Source organism: Capsicum annuum, unplaced genomic scaffold (genome assembly GCF_002878395.1).
Source record: "Capsicum annuum cultivar UCD-10X-F1 unplaced genomic scaffold, UCD10Xv1.1 ctg1491, whole genome shotgun sequence".
Classification (NCBI taxonomy): Eukaryota; Viridiplantae; Streptophyta; class Magnoliopsida; order Solanales; family Solanaceae; genus Capsicum; species Capsicum annuum.
The window spans coordinates 1,520,087-1,541,462 of record NW_025820326.1 but is presented as its reverse complement, the minus strand read 5'-3'; the positions used below and the strand labels follow the sequence as shown (position 1 = coordinate 1,541,462).

At 34.1% G+C, this 21,376-nt stretch overlaps 1 protein-coding gene across 1 annotated transcript; it reads left to right on the top strand.

Annotated features, from left to right (window-relative positions):
- Nucleotides 1-4,950: 4,950 nt before the first annotated feature.
- Nucleotides 4,951-5,445, top strand: LOC124890298. Its single transcript, XM_047402161.1, has one exon. The coding sequence runs from the start codon at nt 4,951-4,953 to the stop codon at nt 5,443-5,445; it is 495 nt and encodes a 164-aa protein (XP_047258117.1).
- The last annotated feature ends 15,931 nt before the right edge of the window (nt 5,446-21,376 follow it).

Here is a 21,376-nt window from a genome sequence, read left to right as displayed (position 1 = left end):
AAACTGATAAGCTGAAAATAAACTGAATGAATACGTCCCCAATCTATGAGGACTCACCAACTGCCGGATGTAGATGGAGATACTCGAAAATCACTTACGCTACTGAAAATAAGCACCTAAATCTACATTATGAGACAATGTAGCACATAGACATAGATGTGGATCAGTACTTTGAGGATGTATTGAGTATATGGGGGTGAAATTCATAAGTAAAACATCATCTCATCATCATAATTTGTAAAATAATACATGCTAAATATAAATGACTCACATAAGCTGAAATATCTGAAATTCTGAAATCTGTAATCATGAATAACAAATCATACTTTGTAAATCTAGTGAGTCATAACATTTAGTTCTAAAAGTTGTACTTATATTCTCTCTTTAAATCATATTGTCTAAATGTAGAAAGGACTCACTCTTAAGTCTAAAATCTGAAAGTTGGGATCTGTAGCTAATATCTTTCTGTAAAGCATAATCTGAATAAAGTTGTGAGCCTATACACTTAGTTTGCTAAAAGCTTTTCTGTTAGGGAAAATACATTATCTAAAGCTTATCTATAAGGGAGTTTTTTCTAACCGATGTAAACCATGTAAGCTAACATGAAGTCCAACATCTTGTACCCCTGAGGGAAAAACCTCACGACTGAGAGAGGTGTCATACTCTTGCCAAGGAGTATAACCTGAGCTAAGTGATCACATCTGTAACTATCACCCATATTAGAATGGAAATAATCTCATAATTTGTACCTACATTGGCTACGTAGTTCTGTGGAAGATAGGGCATGCTAATTCTATACTTCTCGCTCGGTGCTAAATACTACTCCCTTTAAATCTGTATGATCATTCTATTGGAAATCTACTTTAAAAATCTAGTATAATGGTTTATTACGAAAATAATTATGCTTTTATCTGAGTCATTCAGTAAATAAAAATAATTTAAATTCTATAATCTATAATGAATCTGTGAAGTGGTTTCTAAATTTTATCTGTGGATCAAAAAGATCAAAACTTTGCTTAAAATATGTAATTAATCTAATCATAAGATGCTTAAAGCATCATCTTTCTTGAAATATCAGCATATAAACTTGGGCTTACTAACACATGCATCAAGTTCATGTAAAGACATCATAAAGTTTATGATTGATAGTGAAAATAATGATAATTCATCTCAAATTCTGGAAATTACTGCAATAGGCATGAAAATATGAAATTAAACATGAAATTCATCTTCATAAACACTTGAAATCTCATAATCTTGCAAATAACAATATTGGATATGAACCCTAATTCAAAACTCATGTATAGTCATTCAAAACCATATGAATTTGTAATTAAAAACTTAGTTTTGGACACAAGGATGGAATAAGATTATTGTTCATAAACCCCACATATCTTGGTAGATGATTAGATGAAGAATCTCAAATTTTTTTATTCATGTTTGAGTTCTTGAAGATGAGTTCTTGATTATCTTGTCTTGGAAATCCTCAATTTTGAGCTTTCTTGGAGAAAAAATGTAGGAATTTGATTTATTATAGAAGAAGCGTTGGAGCTCTAGGTTTTTCTTGAGAGAAAAATTGATGAAATTAAGCATAAAGTGCTTTAAATATGCTTAATTCCTTGTTTTGGATGAATTGGGGGTTTGAGAATTGACCAAAGTACCCCCTTTAAACTTTTAATCAAAACTGAAAAAGGCAAAATTTTCCCTATTTAACATGCCACCGCGACGTGCCACTATCGCGGTGGCTCACTAGTTTTTGATGATTGGGAACTGGAAGTTCTCCGCGACGTAAAGCTATCGTGATGCTCTACTAATTTATCATTTGGGCAATCATCGTGATGCGCCACCATCTCGGTGAGCTAATAGAAATGGACAAATGGAAAATAAGGCTTCTCCTCGATTCGGGGCTATCACAGAAGGCCACAAGAATTTGACGATTGCCATTTTTACCTTCACCGCGACGTAGTGCTTGCCCAGCTAGCATACTATCTTACTGAAAAATGATCTAACTTCTCAACCAAGTATCGAATTTGGACAAAATTGGTATCGATGGAAAGCTTATTCAATTATCTACACAAAGGAGGGTCCCAATCTGGAAAATTCTACATGTAACAAAAGTCATTCATTTTTTAAGCGAACCCTTGACATTCTAGGAGCCAAATTCAGCTAGGAAAAGTATGGGGTATTACAGCTGGCTACGTAGTTTTGGAACTCTGGGATTGCTACTAAATGTCACAGCCTCTACTGGAAGGTGAACCTCCATCCCTGAGTTCGGTCGGTGTTAAATCTTACTCGAAACTTAACTGACACTGGTACACTGGCTGAACTAACTTCAACTGAATATTATTTCTGATAGTGGTCAGCTTGATCATAATGTCTGAGTATAGTGATAAGATTCATGGCTTAACTAACTCAATACTTGAAGATCTGGAATCATGTAAAACACATAGGGTTGAATGACCATAAAGCACGCTATCAACACTTAAAACTGTAATATGGGAGTCACGATTCAAGACCCAAGGCATAAATAATTCACCAAAATAAGTGAGAAGCATGAACTTGAATATGGAAAAGTCTTAGACAAGAGAAAGCAGCATGATTACATGGATAATTTCATAATTCAGGAATTCACCATGAAATCAATGGGCTACGACATAGAAGTAAGTGAACTTAAAAAGGGATCATGTTTATAGGGATAAATACAAGAGTTCAACAATTTGACTTGGTATTGACCAGCCATGACATGTAAGTTTGGGGTTTGAATAACATAGAACCATAATTTACATTATAAAGCTAATAACATGGCTTGAATGTAAAATTAGTGAGGAAACATGGATATAAGTAAATCTTGATGCACTTAACGTCTTTAATCTTATGGAAATATCATAATTCAAGAATATGGATAATTGTGTATGAACCCTAATTGCAAATTATGAACTTTAATCTTTAAAGTATGTTTTAGGTACAAGGATAAGAGAGGATCCTTGTTCATAAACCCCACATACATTAATTGAACGAATTCATGAAGGAATCTTGAAATTGAAGCATGAATCCTTGAAGAAATACTTGAATTTGGAGCTTGGTACTTAAATTCTTAGAGAGAAAGTTTAATATTTCATTTTTGGGAAGATAAGGGTTTCTTCGTGAGAAATTTTGAGGAAGATGGGCAAATAATGCGCTTTTGGGTGTTATAATTCGTGCCTTGGATGTTTGGGGTTGAGGGAAAGGGACCAAAGTGCACCTTGACCCTTAACAAGCTGAAACATAGGGGGGAATAAGCTCTGTGTCACGTCCCATATCGCATGGAGAGAGCAACGCGTCGCACCCCATATCGCGTGGAGAGAGCAACGCGCCGCGGCCAAATCACAGACCCTCACTGCCTCTCACGAAAAAGGTCATAACTTTTCGCTCGGGTATCGGATTAAAGCGAAATTGGTATCGTTGGAAAGCTAACTCAATTATCTATCATTTGGTAGGTTTTGAGATAAAAAATTCCGCATATATAAAAATTTATACACATTCAAAGTAGACACTTGTAGAATCGAATACAATTATTTGGCCGAATCAAATGTTCTTAGCTCAACTTTGTTCTAAGTGATTCCTATGAATATTTTTCACCTCGAAAGCACTTCACACACTATGATAATGATCATGACACGTGTATTTGCATACAAATCATGAAATTAAAATTTACATATGTAGGAACAACGATTCGAAGTCTAACCTAAAAAATGTGGGATATTATAATAATAGCCATCACCTAAATAAATTAGAGATAATGGTTCAGATAGCTTCCATAACCCTTGAATTTTTCTCTTCGAATTCTGATGCAGCATGTGTTTCCTACTAGTTTGATCATCAAGGAGAAACGACAAGGGGAATACATTCTTTGCTTATCCTCCTCAATCAGTTTAATACGATTGAGTCTCTCAACTAAGGCTATATGGATTTCTTTAGTAGGAGTATTGTTTGACAACTCTATATCCCCGCTTCATCATTTGTTCTTTCAATTTTCATGCATTTATTTAGCCTGACCCAATTAGAGAGTAAAATAGTCTTATATGATAATTTGATTGAGAAGAGGATTCAATTTGTTTGCCTAAGTCAAGGGGTTTTGGTGGAATCTCACCTGTTGGATTCACTGGATTTTACGAATATTTTACTATTGATGCAGTTAACCGGGTAAAAAAAGAAAGAGGACATAGCTCAAAAACTCTAGAGAGAGAAAGCCTTTATCCTTGATTTTGTATTTCATCACTTGGTAATCAATAATAAGTTGTTTCGTTGTCAAAAGAAAATTAACTTGGAACGAAGAGACTATTTTAAATTTGGACTTATTTTTGTTATTTTAATTAAAAAATTAATACTTAAAAGCATACTTTTATTTTACCCAATAATTACCCAAATATTATAAAAATATTTTAAAGCTATTTTAACTTTAAAATACTTAAATTGAGTAAACTATACTCACTCTTATTTTGCTTATATATTTCATTATCAATTACTGAAATCACATAAAGGATGATAATATATAATCGCATCCTTTTAAAAAAATATTAATATTTCATAAAATTAATTTCTTCTTTTTACAATTAAAATAAATTTCTTTTTTCTCAAAAATTATTTCACTCCGTTTCTCCAATTTCCCCTTCAATCATCCCCTCCCTCTCCCTCAAGATTTTCGTGTACAAACTCTTTAATTTTGTTTATTCCTCCAAAAATTCATAAATTCAAACAAACCCAATTTTCTCTTTTCCCTAATAAGCCCTCTTTTTTCGCAATTTATTTGTGTACCTTCTCCAGTAATTCTTCTTCTTTGAATTTCCCTTTCCACAACTTAATTTTGCCTTTTCTAGGAATTCTTAATCTTTGGATTCCCTTTTTAACAATTTATTCTTCTTTTTTTCGAATACAATGTAAAAAATTATTTTGCCCTTTTATCCCCTCAATATGAAATTGCCGGCGATAATAGGGGCACCAGGCTCCTCGACGGTACACCGTAGACAACCCCTATTACATACAACAACCACCGCAACGCCGCCGCCTATGACGGCGTATAAACGAAAAAGTGAGGTGGCGGGGCGAACGGCGGCGGAGTGTGTGACGGTGTGTTGTTGTATTCCATGTGCAATGATGAATTTTCTCGTATTGGTAGTGTACAAAATTCCAACGGGATTATGCCAGAAATTGTTAAGGAAGAATAAACAGAAAAGGCTTTTGAAAAATGAATCTAAATGTGGATACAGCGGTGCCGCCGTTGAACACGGCAAGGAATCAAAAAATTTCATCATCCACGGTGGAGACGGTGGAAGTGGCGACTGCATAGATGGCAGAGGTGATGGCAGAGGAGGTGGAAAGACTGCAGCGGAATCGAAAATGGAGATGTGGGGCCGATTTTATGAGGGAGGATTTTGGAGGAATTCATCAGAAAAGAAAGAAGATTGAAAAAGGGTAAAAAAGTACTAAATTTTTAAGAAAATAATTAATGAAATTTTATAAATTAATTAATTATATGATTTTTTGCACTAAATAAATAACGAAAGAAAAAAAAAAAGAGCATTGATTTTTTTTCAATTTCCTTCCTTTTTGTTAGGGAAAATTTAAAGGGGTCTTTTAATAATATGTTTTGTACATACAATTATACAAAAGAGGTAACAAAAAGTGTTACTTTTTTAATTTCTCTATTTTCTCTATTGTATTTTTGTAAAAATGATGGCTGCAAAAAAGTGGATTGGAAGTTTTCAACTAAGGAATTGCTTAATGGTTAAATTCTTTGGTTAGTATTGTTGTTTGGATTAGGATTGTGCAAATTTTGGTTTTAAGATTGCTAATCAATTAATCATGATTAATTTTATTAATTTGATGATAATTTAACATATTTATAAAACGATATTTGATGAATTTTAAAAATTGAATCAAATTGATAGATAAGTAGTCTTACTTGGGGTTTGGTGTCACCAAAAGCATAATTAAATGGTGTCCTCATGCTCGAATTTTAGTTGTAATGCTCTATCTGACCATTTACTCTAATTTTTATATGCACATAATTATTCAATAATTGTGTTGGTGTTTGGCAGCAGCCAGCAAGTTGTCGGTGAATAGCCGTTGTGCCATTAAGTTCAAATGTTTCGATAGTATGATTTCATTTAATTCAAATGTGTTTTAAGGGTTAGAAAATTGGATAGTCATTCAATTTTAGATAATTAACTTCTATAGTTATTTAATTTTATTTTATTTTTAATAAGTCATTCAAATTTGAGTTATTCACTTCAATAGTCAATCAACGTTTTGATCTTTTAAAAGTCACTTAGCTTTGTTATGTTGCTCTCATGATCATTATTCTCAAAAATATAATTTATCAATACCTATATAATGATATCATAACTGTAAAAATAAAAAAAATTAAGTTCGGGAAAATTGCTAAGGATACTTTAATGGTATGGTTTGTACATACAATTTTACTACAGGCGAAGTAGCAAATTGTTTTATTTTTTTCTCTTTTCTATTTTTGCTATTGTATCTTTGTAAACAATGTTGGTCACGGAAAATGTGGATTGGAAGTTTTCAATTAGGGAAATGTTCAATGATCTAATTCTTTGATTAATCGTGTTGTTTGGATTAGGGAAGGACAAGTATCATTTTAACTGATAACTCAAATTGAAAATCAAATTATTAATGACTGCTAATCGATTAATCAAAAATCGATAATTTATAGTTGATATCTTATTGATTTGATGATCAAATTAGTATGTTTACTAATTCAATATCCAACAACTTTCAAAATCGAATCAAATTATTGAGAGTATTGAGAGAAAGATGGTTGATGAGCTGTAAAAGTAATTAGTGAGCTATTAGACTAAGTGATGATTAGTTAGTTAGATTAGTAACTAACCAAAAGAGTGAGCTGGAAATAGCAGCACTATCAAAACACGTGTTTATAAATACTAATGAGTGTACACAAAGTAAAGTTGAATGAAATGAAAATATCTTCTCCTTTGTTTTCTCCAAATAACTGTCTTCCACCATTATAATAGCTTGAGCTAGTAAACTCAGAATATGAAAATTAACATGGTATCAAAGTAGTAATGACTGGGTTCATACGCTTAATTGTGTTGCTATTTTTGATTGCACTCATCAATGGCTTCCACTTCCTATTCTCAGATAACTCTAGATCTACAATATCAAGCATCTGCTAAAAAAATTACCCCTACACATCCTTTGTTTGTTCATCCTTTCGATACACCAGGATAGGTGTTGATTCCAACAAAATTGACCGGTTTAGAAAATTATGGTTTATGGCGGTGGCCATGATTATTGCCTTGCAAGCTAAAAGGAAGTTAGGTTTTGTTAACAGCACCTATAAGAAGAATTAGTTCAGTACAGATCTTCATGAGGATTGTAAAACATGCAATGCGATTTTTCTATCGTGGATCATGAATACAGCTTCCCCAAATTTACTTAGTGGAATTGTATATTCATCTAATGTACATCTGGTATGGGAGGATCTCAAAGAGAGATTTGATAAGGTCAATCAAGTTTGAATTTTCCAGTTACATCGAGAGATTGCAACAATTTCATAGGGCACTGATTCACTTGTGACTTACTTCACACGGCTTAAGGAACTCTGGGCTGAGTATGATGATTTGGTTCCCACTTCAGGTTGTAATTGTACAAAATCTAGGGATTATGTTGACCATCTACAGTGCCAGAGATTATTGCAATTTCTCAGTAGTTTGAGTGTCTCGTATGAACAGGTGCATAGACAATTATTGCTCAAAACGATTGAGCCGTCATTAAATCAAGCATATGTTATGCTTAGTGAAAATGAAAGGCAGCGATCATGTCCTTTTCCTGCTCTTGGAGTGAAAGGCGATTCACTAATTATGCAGTTCAATTGAGGTCAACCATATAAAGGTAAAAAACTATTTGCCAAGTGTGACTTCTGTGGCAGGGGTGGCCATGTTAAAGATGATTGTTACTGGTTGAAAGGTCGACCTGCTGAAGGTCAGATGAAGAACAATGTTAAGGAACACAAAAATAAGAATTGTGTTGCAAATTCTTCTGAACAGAAGCCCTATAATTCCTATAATGCACACTATGAAAAAAGGCCACACAATCCACACTTTGATAGAATGAAGAAATTCATAGTAAATAATGTTATGAATGAAGAGCAAAAGTCTTATGCAAATGTAGATGCTTATAGAAATTCTGGTTGGGATGATAATAGTGCAAATACCTTTACTGATGCACAATACAAGCAATTGGAATAACTATGTAGAAGGAGTGGGCCTATCTTATCAGATAATCAATATAGACATATTAAGGAGTTGCTGAATGGTAAGAAGGACTAGGCTACTCAACATGGCAACATGGCAGGTACTGTTATATCTTTGTTCGCTAATAGATGTGTAGAGGAGTGGACTATACATACAAGAGCTACTCACCATATTGTATCTAATCTAGGTATGCTTAAGAACATAGTTGAATTAAATCGATCTAGCATACACTTGGTTCACTTACCAAATCGATAGCCATCTAATATTACTCATATAGGAACTGCTATGTTCCTTCAATTTATGAGCGTTAATGATGTTCTATACGTGTCAGACTTTAAGTACAACTTGATTTCAGTTTCCAAACTAACCAAGAGTCTATCAAGCTCTGTCATTTTCTTTCCTGATTTTTGCATATTTCAGGATCTTTACAGTGGCAGGGTGAGGGGGATTGGTAAGGAGGAAGGAAGCTTATACATTGTTAAAAAAGTCCAGGATAACTATATGGCAAATAATTTAGTTTTTCCAGCAAAGTTGATGGAAAATAGTCATCACATTGAGCTTTGGCATCAACGGTTAGGCCACCCTTCCTCACAAGTCATGCACAAACTTGGTCTGATCAAGGAAAAGGCCTTACATGATCAAAATACTGCAGATTGTCCAATTTGTCCTTTAGTTAAATAGAGTAGATTAGCCTTTCCCAATAGTACTTCTAGAAGTAGTAGTCCTTTGGAAATGATGCATCTTGATGTTTGGGGACCTTACAAAACCCTTACTCATGATAGAAAACATTATTTTCTCACTATTGTTGATAATCACACCAGGTTTACTTGGGATTTCTTAATGCAAATGAAAAGTGATGTAATTATTGTGTTTAAATCCTTCTTGTCCTTTGTTAAAACCTAATCCAATATTGTCTTAATGGTTGTAAGGTCAGATAATGGCACAGATTTTTTCAATAAGCAGTGTCATGATCTGTTTGCTTCTTATGACATTATTCACCAAAGTAGTTGTGTTTACACCCCACAGCAGAATGGTATTGTAGAAAGGAAGCATAGACATACTTTAAATATTGCTAGAGCAATTAAATTTTAGGCTCATATCCCAGTAAAATATTAGGGTGAATGTGTAGAAGTTGTTGTATATTTGTTCAACAGGCTACCTACTGAAGTGTTGCAGGGTCACACACTTTATGAGTTGTTATTTCACAAACCACCTTTCTTAGATCATTTGAAGGTTTTTGGTTGCCTTTGTTATGCTACCAACTTGTTAAAACTCGATAAGTTTGAAGCCAGGGCAAGACCAGTTGTGTTTCTTGGTTATTCTTCGAATCAGAAAGGTTATAGACTGTTTGATTGTACTACCAAGCAACTATTTGTATGCAGAGATGTCATTTTTAAGGAACATTTATTCCTCTTTGCTCCTTCATATTCTCCAACATCTCATGATAGGGCAAGTATACCATTAGATCATGCAAATGTTGTGATGAATGAATGGGATCAACAACAATGTGGCACCGAAGTGCAGGTAGAAGCTAGTGACAATATGGAAATGCAGAAAGATGCAAGTAATAATGTAGAAGCAATTGAAGCAGCATATGAAATGGAGAATGAGGAAATTGCGGATGAAGATGTAGCAGTTGCTTATGAAGAAGTCTGTGTATCAGCTCCATGAAGATCTGGCAAAATTATAAGACCTCCAATATGGCATGAAGATTATGTTACCAAAGAAAAGAAAAAATCAGCTTACCTTATCTCTGACCAAATTTTATATCACAGATTATCCACAAAATACAAAAAAACTATTAGCCAATTTCTCAGCAAAATCTAAACCACATAACTTTGAAGAAGCCACCACAGTTGAAAGGTGGGTATCAGCAATGAAGCAAGAAATACAAGCCTTAGAAGATAACAATACTTGGGAGATAGTTAATTTTCCAAGCGGAAAAAATGCCATTAGATCAAAATGGGTTTACAAACTAAAGTATCAAGCTAATGGAAAGATAGAAAGATTCAAGGCAAGGTTAGTAGCAAAGGGATATAGCCAAAAGGAAGGACTTGACTATCATGAAACGTTTTCACCTATGACAAAAATGGTTACAGTAAGGTCAATTATTATACTGGCAGTATCAAAGAGATGGAATCTGTTCCAAAGGGATGTTTATAATGCGGTTTTGCAAGGGGATCTAGATGAAGAAGTATACATGGCACTTCCTCAAGGTTTTAAGAAATGGGGGGAGACAAAGGTTTGCAAGTTAAAGAAGTCATTGTGTGGGCTAAAACAAGCATCAAGACAATGGAATGTGAAGTTCTCAGAAGCACTAGTGGGTATAGGCTACTATCAAAGCAAACATGACTACTCAATGTTCACCAAGAAGAAAAGAGGTGATATTGCAATAGTATTAGTGTATGTGGATGACTTGCTGATCACAGGAAGCAGTGAAATACTTATACAAGAAACAAAGGATGAATTACATAAGAAGTTTAAAGTTAAAGACCTAGGAGGGCTGAAGTTCTTTCTTGGGATAGAGGTATTGAGATCCAAAGAAGGAATTCTTCTAAACCAAAGAAAGTATGTCCTGGAAATGATATCAGAATTATGATTAGTAAGATCGAAGCTAATGAACACTCCCATAGATATGAATCAGAAATTCACTTCAGCAGAGTATGATGCATGCACTGAAAATAGTACTGATGAATTGTTGGAAAATGTAACTGCATACCAGAGGATAATTGGGAGGATATTGTATCTGACAGTGACCAGACCAGATATAAATTTTGCAGTAAACACTTAGCCAATTCATGCAGGCTCCTAAGAGGTCAGATTAGGATTCCGCAATTAGAGTTGTCAAATATCTAAAACAAGAACCAGGATTATGGATCATGATGAGTAGTGATAAAGCTAATTCCTTGTACTATTCCTGTGATGAAGATTGGGTTGCATGACCAAACACTAAAAGATCCATGTCAGTGTTCATAATCAAATTTGAAAAATCCTTGATATTATGAAAATAAAAAAAGCAACAGACAGTTTCCAGAAGTTCAGCAGAAGCAGAGTATAGAAGCTTAGCTACTGCAACATCTGAAATACTTTGGCTGCAAGGATTGTTTGATGAGCTAGGCATTGAAATAAAAAAACCCAATGATATGTATTATGATAGTAAGGCTGCACTCCAGATTCTAGCAAATCCAATCTTTCATGAACGTACTAAGCATATAGAAATAGATTGTCACTTTGTTAGGGACAAAATCAAAGAAGGCAAAATAAAGACTCACTACATTGGAACCAATGACCAACAAGCAGATTTGCTCACAAAAGGACTTGGAAGATGTCAACATGAATATTTGTTGCACAAGCTTGGAGTGCTTAACTTGTTAAACCCTCTAGTGTGAGGGGGAGTATTGAGAGTATTGAAAGGAAGATGGTTGATGAGCTGTAAAAGCAATTAGTGAGCTATTAGACTAAGTGATGATTAGTTAGTTAGATTAGTAACTAAGCAAAAGAGAGAGCTGGAAACAGCTACACTATCAAAACACGTGTCTATAAATACTAGTGAGTGCACACAAAGTAAAGTTGAATGAAATGAAAATATCTTCTCCTCTGTTTTCTCCAAATAACTGACTTCCACCATTATAATAGCTTGAGCTAGTAAGCTCAGAATATGAAAATTAACAAATTGTTTGATAACCTTTTTGTAGTGGAGTTTGGTGGCACCAAGGGCATAATTAAATAGTGTCATCAAGTTCAATTTTCAGTTGCAATGCTCAACATGACAATTTACTCTAGTTTTATGTGCATACATTATTCAGTATTTGTGTTGGTGTGTTTAGCAGCAAGCTTTTGGTGAATTAGTTGTAGCGCCCTTAAGTTCATAGTAATACATGTTTTTATTTAGGTCAAACATTTTCTAGATGTCCTTTTTGATTAGTTAAACATTTTTTATGTCATTAGAAAATACTAGTTTAGGTATACGCGCCTCGCGTGTGTATCTCATTTTAATGAATTTAAACGTTATACTAAATATGATAGTTGTTTAAATAATAAAGACGAATACAATAATTAAATTCAACATCTTTTGAATATGTAAAGATGGAGAATTTATTTAATTAAACCTAATCTTTATCAAAAATATTTCTTAGAGTTGATTGACATTCTACCACTTGTTATCTCTAACAAAATAATACGATAATAGAGATATCAAAATAATACAACTAAATCTAACTTTTACACAAAAAAAAAAAAATTCAAAGAAGAGATCAAAACAATATAATTAAACCTAAAATTTATCTAAAAAAAATTCTCAAAGCCGACCGACATTTCTCAAAGTCAATCGATATTCATCAACAACCTTTAAATTACAACAAAACAATACAATAGTGATCTCAAAGCTTCGATTTTGATGAAAATAATTCTTGTCTGGGCGAAAATTTTAACCTGAAAGAGTGAAGTGAATGAAAACAAAGAAGATCTATATATACACACCCATTGGATTCTATTATGTGACAAAAACAGTGAAGAGGTTAAGGGTTAAAAAATTAAGCATCCACCAATTTAGGCATGCAACAGAATCAAGTTAGATAAGTATCAATCATATTCTTACAATTGGTCCATGGAATATCATTGAGAAATTGGAATTAAAAAAAAGCGTTTCAACTCTAATCAAGGTCTTTGATGTGGCAAGGAAATAAAACGTGCTAGAAAAGTTCAAGCCTTTGAACTCTAATCAAGGTCTTCGATGTAGCAAGGTAAAAAAAACGTGCAAGAACAACTAAATCATCAATTACACATTCAACTCTCTAAAAAATAAGAAACAACCAAATCATCAATTGAACGCCTAGCTACTATGTACCGTTGATTTCTAGGCTATCATATTAAGCAAATCATCAATCAATAACACGTCTAGGCTAATATGTGGAGTTGATTTCTTAGCTATCTTAAACTTAATTAACTTATGTAAATTATAAAATAACTATACAATTTTTTAAAAAAATCTAGAAAGAGTAAACTAAATCATTGAGTTGATTAACTATTAAGAAATTACAAACCTCGATTAAAGAGATATATACAAAGTAAGGTGCAGCAACAAATAATGGTTTAAGTATCCGTTTGGCCATGAAAATCAAAATTTTTCGGAGTTGGAGTAGAAATTGGAGTTGAAATGGAGTTGGAGTTGTGTTTGGCCATGTCTTTTTTTAATTTTTTTATTTACTTTTGAAAAAACTTTTTTAAATATGATTTTATGTCCCAACTTTTACAAACTATCAAAATCACCCAACTAAAATTTACCTACAAATGAAAAAAGAACACAATTAGCCACTTTTATAAAAAAATATAATAATTACATATACATGGCCATATTTAATGAATTTCAATTATGACATATATAATATTTACATTAATAGCCGTTTTCTCATATTTGAAAATTTTAAATATGAATGTTATATTAACAGATCACTGCTTCCTATTTTTTAGGTAACAAATATTATCTTTCAAATAAATTTATTTTTTTCTTTTTCATTCCTAAAAAATAGGAAATGATGGTTGTTATTAAATTTTAGGGTGCCGCTAATTTATTTCTTTAATTTTCTTATACGTGAAAGATTTTACTGCATGTGTGTGAATAAATTATTTCTATGTAAAACATACTTTGCATATTTATGGTATATTATATCATATACCATAAATATATAAATATGTTTAGTATGTTTGTTTATACTTTGTATAGTTATATATGTGTATATGGTATATACATGGTATAAACTTCATATATAACATACTTTGTATATTTATGTTATAAATATGCTTAGTATGTTTCTTGAGAAAATTGAAGGAAAGGTGTCTTTTAAGTCTTGAATGAAGGATTGGTGACATTAACCAACAGATAGGGTCAAACATCACTAGGAAACTTGATTAAGTTAATTGTGGACTTGATTAATATTTTTAAAACTTTTTAATCTTTTCAAAAATACAAATCAACCCAACCCACACCCTTCTTCAATCCTAATCAACCACACCCTCTCTCCAGCTTCTCCCAACCAATAGTTCTGCAAAATTTCTCCCTTCAACCTCCGGCGACAAATAATCGGGCGAGTTTTTTTTCGACTTTCAACCATCAATCGACGTGAATACTTCTCTAGCGACAACAACTTCGAGTTCTTCGTCCTCCCATTTTCTTTTTCACAGGTACAAAATTATGAAGAAACAGAGGAACTTGAGTCAACTACTCTTCTGGTATTGAAATGTAGACTAAATAAAACCCTAATTTCTAGCATTTCTGCATTTCTTCTTCTTGTTTTTATACTGTTGATTCGAATTTGTTGGTGATTTTTTATCACAGTTAATGTTCTTAGTGTGTATGTGTGTGTGTGATATGTTGGTGTTGCTGGGTTGATTTGTTATTTGTCTTGGTAGAAATGGTATTGCAACAGTTGAAACATCTGATGTAATAGATGAAACATATGATGCAACAAATGAAAATCTGATGCAACAGATTAAAAATCTGATGCAACTAATGAAAATCTGATGCAACAGGTGAACAATCTAATAGATCATTCATTTGTTGCGATAGACAATTCTTCTGTTTGGAAGAAATCTAAATAATATTGATCCAACAGATAACTGATTAGTGATTTATTTTTATTCTTTTCAATGATTTACTCTTCATTTTAAAATCTGATGCAGCAGATTAAAAATTTGATACAACAGATTAAAAATCTGATGCAACAGGTGAACAATTTAACAAATCATTCATCTGTTGCGACAGACAAATCTTCTATTTGGAAGAAGTCTAAATAATATTGATCCAACAGATAACTGTTAGTGATCTATTTTTATTATTTCCAACGGTTTACTCATATAGGTCGGTTATCTGTTGCAACAGATAACATACCTAGTGCAACAGATTAGTGATCCGTTTTTATTCTTTTCAACGGTTTACTCATCCATTGTAACAGGTCAATTATATATTGCAACAGATAAAATACCTGGTGCAACAGATTAGTGATCTATTTTTATTATTTCCAATGGATTACTCATCCGTTGCAATGGGTCAGTTATATGTTGAATCAGATAAAATATCAGGTGCAATAGATAGTGTTGTTTTTATGGTTCCCACGTATTACTCATCCGTTGCAACAGGTCGGTTATATGTTGCAATAGATAATATATCTGGTGCAATAGATTAGTTGTTTGTTGGAATTGTTATATTACTGTTATGCATTAATCAATTATAATCTATGTTATATTCCTATTAATTTAAGATAATATGACCAAGTTCAAGTAAAGGAACAAGTGCAGTAGCTCAGCTACATCCACCACTCTATGAGCTTGCTTTACAAGTATTATCTCAATCAGGAGCAGAAGATAATGAACACGGGGATGAGGAATATTTCAAAAAAGATGGTCCAAATGCTAATAGCCCTTCCGTCGAAGAGTTGGTCAAAACCTTCAGCATTGATCGTTTCCCTGTGAGAATGCAGTGCGATAGTGCCATAGATTTTTAACAGGTGATTTCGTGGTTAATTCAGTCATGGGAAAATCTTTCGACGCCTTCAGAAAAATACTTCGAGAATAAAAATTGGAATCTTATTTTAGGGAAAGCTGCTTTGGGAAATATCTTGATTTGCCAGAGGACAACAATGCTCGTTTCAAGATAAAAATGGTATATGATCTTCTCAAGCGCAGGTTTATGTATGAAAACAAAGATAAGGTGGATGAGGTGTGGATAAATTACTGTGGCATGCCTGTTTGTTTTGGTTGGGAGGAGTTTGCCATAGTTACCGGACTAAAATGTTATCCTCCTTCTCCTTCTCAAGTTATACCTACTCCAACCTAAAAAAAACACCCCGCACACCCAAAAAAGGAAAAGGCAAGTCGAGTGATCGTGATAACCTGGTGTCTATTATTGGTCCAAACTTCAAAAACAAAAATCTGATTGAAGCATTGAAAGGTAAAGGACTTTCAAAGAAGCACAAGTAATCATTGTGTTTGGTTTGGTTTGTACATAATGTTCTTTGGACGAGAGACGTTAACAACAACATAAGCCTAGGTTTAATAAATCTCTTCGAGGATCTTGAAGCATTTAACAGCTATCCTTGGGGTTATGAAAGCTTCAAAATGACTGTCGAATATTTATTGAGTCCGTTAACGCCAAAAATAGTCAACTTATTTAGTTTTCCATGGGCCTTCATGATAAATATTTCTTTTATCATGATATGATTCATTATTTTTTTTATTCAATAACGCTTTTGATTTATTGGCGTTATGTTATAGGCTTGGGAATTTGAAGTCATTCCTTATTTGAGACAACAAGTGAACTACCAGTCAGAAGTTTCCTATCCAAGAATTCTGAGATGGTTGTCGGCCAAAACCGATAAAAATGTAAAATTTCTTGATCTTTTCAATCCCCCCAAGGAAGCAGTAAGTCTAATTCTAATCAAGTTTTTGTTTTAATTAATGATTAAATGATTTCATCATCATTCTTAATATATGTACCTATTTATTTTAGATTGTCCATCCATGGCTTGTTCTGACCAACCGAGAGTTGAAGATGTCATTTTTTGTTACTTTACGATCTGTGAAAACTTTATCGTACCCCAAGGTCGTTAATGGAATAAAAATTAAATTGTTTGGAGCAACAGCCATCACAAGAAAAATAATTTTGGAGGGTGGCGCTAATGATGCTTCTCTTACAGTTTTTGAAACAACAAGACATTATGATTATGATTATAATGGTTGTACAAATTTTTCTCCTGATTTTGCCACATCTAGCGAATGTTCTTCATGCAAATGTCTAGACTGCAAGGCAAATATGATGGAGTGATTAATGCTATCAATGTACTAACTGCTTCTGTAAATGAAATGATATCTAAGAAGGGTGTCATTCCATCAAAGAGGATTTCATATCCAGACACTCCACTAGAGATGAAGGAGGCAAAGAGGAGAAGGAAAAATACTTTCAAGGCATCATCAATCATCAAAAAAAGCAAGATTACAATGCCTCTGTCTTTGTCTTACATCGATGTTTAGTGTGCAAGGGCCACAGAAGAGCAGCATGAGCTGAAGAAGGTGAATGTACATCATCTGTTCCAAAAACAAATAAGCATATATCTGTTTCAACAGATGATACATCTGCTGAAAATTATCAAACAGATGTATACATCTGTTGCAACTGTTTTCTAACCTGTTGCATCAGATTCGTTATCTGTTTCAACAAATGAGCTTTATGTTGAAACAGATGGGTCATCTGTTTAAAATTATCATACTACTCTGATTTACCTATTTGAATTTGTCCCAACAAATAATCCATCTGATGCAACATAAGAATCATCTGTTGCAACAGATAGAAAATCTGTTGTATATCTCTACTTAGCATTGACAATTCTGGCTTTTCAGGTGGATGTCAAAGCTACTTCCGAAGAGCATAATATAACAGTTGATAATCCATCAACTATTTTCAAAGATGAAGAAAAAGTGGAGCCTGTCAGAAGTCGTACGCAACCGACGTTAAAGATCCACAACGACCAAAGTCGAATTCCATAGCACTGGATGAAGAACAACTTATCCATATTAATTTGATATTTATATCTCGAGTCCGTCAATGTAATAACCTGTCCTCCTTGGTTTAACTTGTTGATTTATTTGTAGAGTAGATCGTTTGTACTCATAATGATTTTTTTTACATTTCGTTTATTTGTTGAGTTATTTTATTTCATGTAATTTCTGAAGGCTTCAAATTATTTTATTCTGTCTATGAATATAACTAATTCTTAGTTTTGAACATGTTAATTGAAATAGAGTACTAGATTCAAATATCGCAACAGATAATAATCTGCTGCAACAGACGACATATCTTATCAGACAGATTTAGACATATGTTACAACATGAGATACAACACGTAGGTTATCTGCTGGAAATTATATAACAGATGTTCCTACTATTTTTATTTGCTCCAACAGATTACCGATCAGTTGCAACAGATAAGTTATATGTTACAATAGATCATAAATTTGTTGCGACAGACAGACGGGGAACACCTGCATAACACAATAGATGACCAACCTATTCCAACAAAGAATCAATATGTCACAATAGGTACTATATCTGTTACGACAGATATAAAATCTGTTGCATTATAAAAATTCAACTCTACCAGACATAAAAATTATTGCCGCTATATGTATAGTGAATTGGCTTGAAATGAAAATTTGTTATCGTGTCCGTCCCTGTCTTTGTACATGTTCATTTTTATACACGGGCTCCAACTATTTAGTTAGTACCCCATATGCCCAGACCCATTGCATCTTTTCCACAACGGTGTCGCACACACCGGTCATTTGTGTGTTGGTCAGCAAACACTCCATGTATGCAAGCGAGTACAGCCCACGTGTTGCACCGATTGTATTTTTGGGGAGCTGGATGTTCTTATTTCGACCTTCAAAAACCCATGATTCCTTCGCCAAGACTTCAGCCGGCAAATGATCCATCAGCTTACTCTGTGTCAACAACTTGGGCAACAACTTCAAGAGTGGTTGCATGTGGGTTTAAAACGTCTTCTCGCTGAACACAGGTAAGTTGCAGTCATAAACCTTAATCTTTCCCTCGTATAGTAGTATCTCAACAGTGAGAAAATGGGTGACATCCACGTTCATGACTGCAAGGATTTTCTTTGCCTTGGTCCATCTCTTGCCATGTGGATATGTCCTCTTCCCTCTAATATATTTAATCGCTTCTTTATCCTATTGCAACGTAGAAACTAACTGATCAAATCCCAATCCACTGGAATCAGCTAGATTACGAAAATCAGCGTACCTATCTTTGAAATTATTGTAGAAGTTGAGGTCCATTATCCTATTAGCAACATCATAAGTATCTGGGTACGCTAATTGCCTGCCCCTCATGAGGCAGAGAATTTCATCAACATACTATGGTATAAGAAGATATTTTTTAAATAGGTTAGTAATTGTAAAGAATAAAAACACAGTGAAAAGAATTCGATGCAGAGGGTTCTCTGAATCAGTTCACAGATTACCCAGCCAACGTAACTTATGCAACAGATGTGTATTATGTTGCAACAGAATACCAACCTGTTGCAACAGATTACATATCTGCTGCGTAGATTCTTTTTCATGGAATAGATTAGAAGAGTAGGTTATCAAAAGTAAACTTAACTTGTCCTCATACGACACACACATATTTGTCATATTAGAGAAGTCTGTGGAGGCAAATAAATGCATGGTGTATTCTTTTTGAACCTTCATCTTGATGAATTCTTCCAGTTCCTTCTTCTTCTCCTTGTCAAGCGCCGCAAATATGTCCAACTACTTTGGCGGCCCCTAAACTTCAACAACTATTGGATCGGGGGAGTTGCATTTTTTACTGATTTCAAAACGGAGAGAATTTATCTAATTTTTATTCTCTTCCTTCTAACCTTCACTGTAAGAGTGTATGTCTCCTTCACCTCGTTGGATGGTATGACACCCCTTCTGGATTTCAACTCCTCGGCAGCTTCAGTAATAACCTCTAGCTTGTCGAGGAGTTTATCCTCTCTGTCTTTGCACACTTTGCATTTGCAATGAGAATATGAGGGTGATGAGGGGTGAGAGGGACCAATGTAAGTATGGGAGGGACCGGTGTAGGGGTGAGAGAGAGGACCTGTGCAAGGGGTGTTTTCAGAAATATTTATTTTTTTCTAAGCACCAACATGCTCATAGTCACGACTGAAAGCAGAAGCAAAAGCAGGATGGCTGCCACCATCACAAACAACTCCACCAGCAACATCCCCAGAAGAAGCACCCGGATCTGTTGCAGTTTGAGTTAGGTCATCAAGAGCTTCAACATTAGACTGACCTTGCCTAACTGCTCATCAATGGTAGGCACAATCCAAGGATGGACAGCTTATAAAAAAATGACAGGAGGAATTTAAATCATATAATAATAATTTGTAGTCAGTTGGGTTACATGGGGCTCGGGTTATGTTAACACAACCAACTTATGCAACAGACGATCTAGCTACTGCAATAGTTGATCTGTATATTTAAACAGATTGATAATATGTTGCATCAAAATACCCATCTGTTGCATAATTTACAATAGATGGTTAATTTGTTGAGTAGGGTTCAGAGAATAGAGCAACATATGGTTAATCTATTGCAAAATATGGATCGCCTGTTGCAACAGATTACCCATTGCACCAGTTTCAGTTGATAGGTAATCTCTTGCAACAGATGGAACATCTGTTTCAATATATTTCTTTGAGGCAAATTATTTTAATTGCAATAAGACGTACTACATCATCTGGAGGGTTAAAGAGATCAGCCTCGTTAATATTTTTTTTGCTGCTCTCTACTGCAGCCAACCTCCTAAGGATCCTTAGATGAGAAACCTTATCCGGGTAATCCGTGAAATGCTTTCGGAGGGAAGGAATGGCTTCACATGCCCAAGCCTAAAAATTATAAACAGAAAGCAAGAAAAAAAATCACAAGTATATTCAATATAAATTAATGAATGAGTAAAAATAGTGATCAATTTTACCATGAAAGCCCAAGGAAAGCCGTATAATGTGGTCGTCTTTGGCTTCAGCTCTTTCAGTAAATATTTGACAGTCAAGTAGTAGCTGTCGTAGCCCTAGGAATAATCGTTGAATCTCCCAAAATCATCAGCAAGTGCCAACAAATCATGTTCTATGACATTCTTGACGTCTCTTGTCAATAAAACCTAATGGACAAAAGTACTTTGGTATGTCTTTATTCTTGAGATCCGCTATCAAATCCTTCACTTTGTAGCTAGGTCCAACAATGCCCAACAACCATCTTTTTTTACCTTGCATTTGTTGGACCCTTTTTGGGGTGTTTTCTTGATGGCAGGTTAATCTGGATGATCGCATCTCAAACCCGTCACAATGGAAAACTCTTTCAATCCAAAACAAACCGCCATGCCACAGTAGTTGATACAGACTTCATCCATCTTATTTCCGCCCTCCTTCGGACCTCCATCACCCTCCACATACATGATCCTGTGCTTGAGAAGGCCATATACCATGATCATTGGGAAACAGAGAGGGCGGTGCCTAGACAGCTCAAGAAAGTGTGCAAAGAAGCTCTTC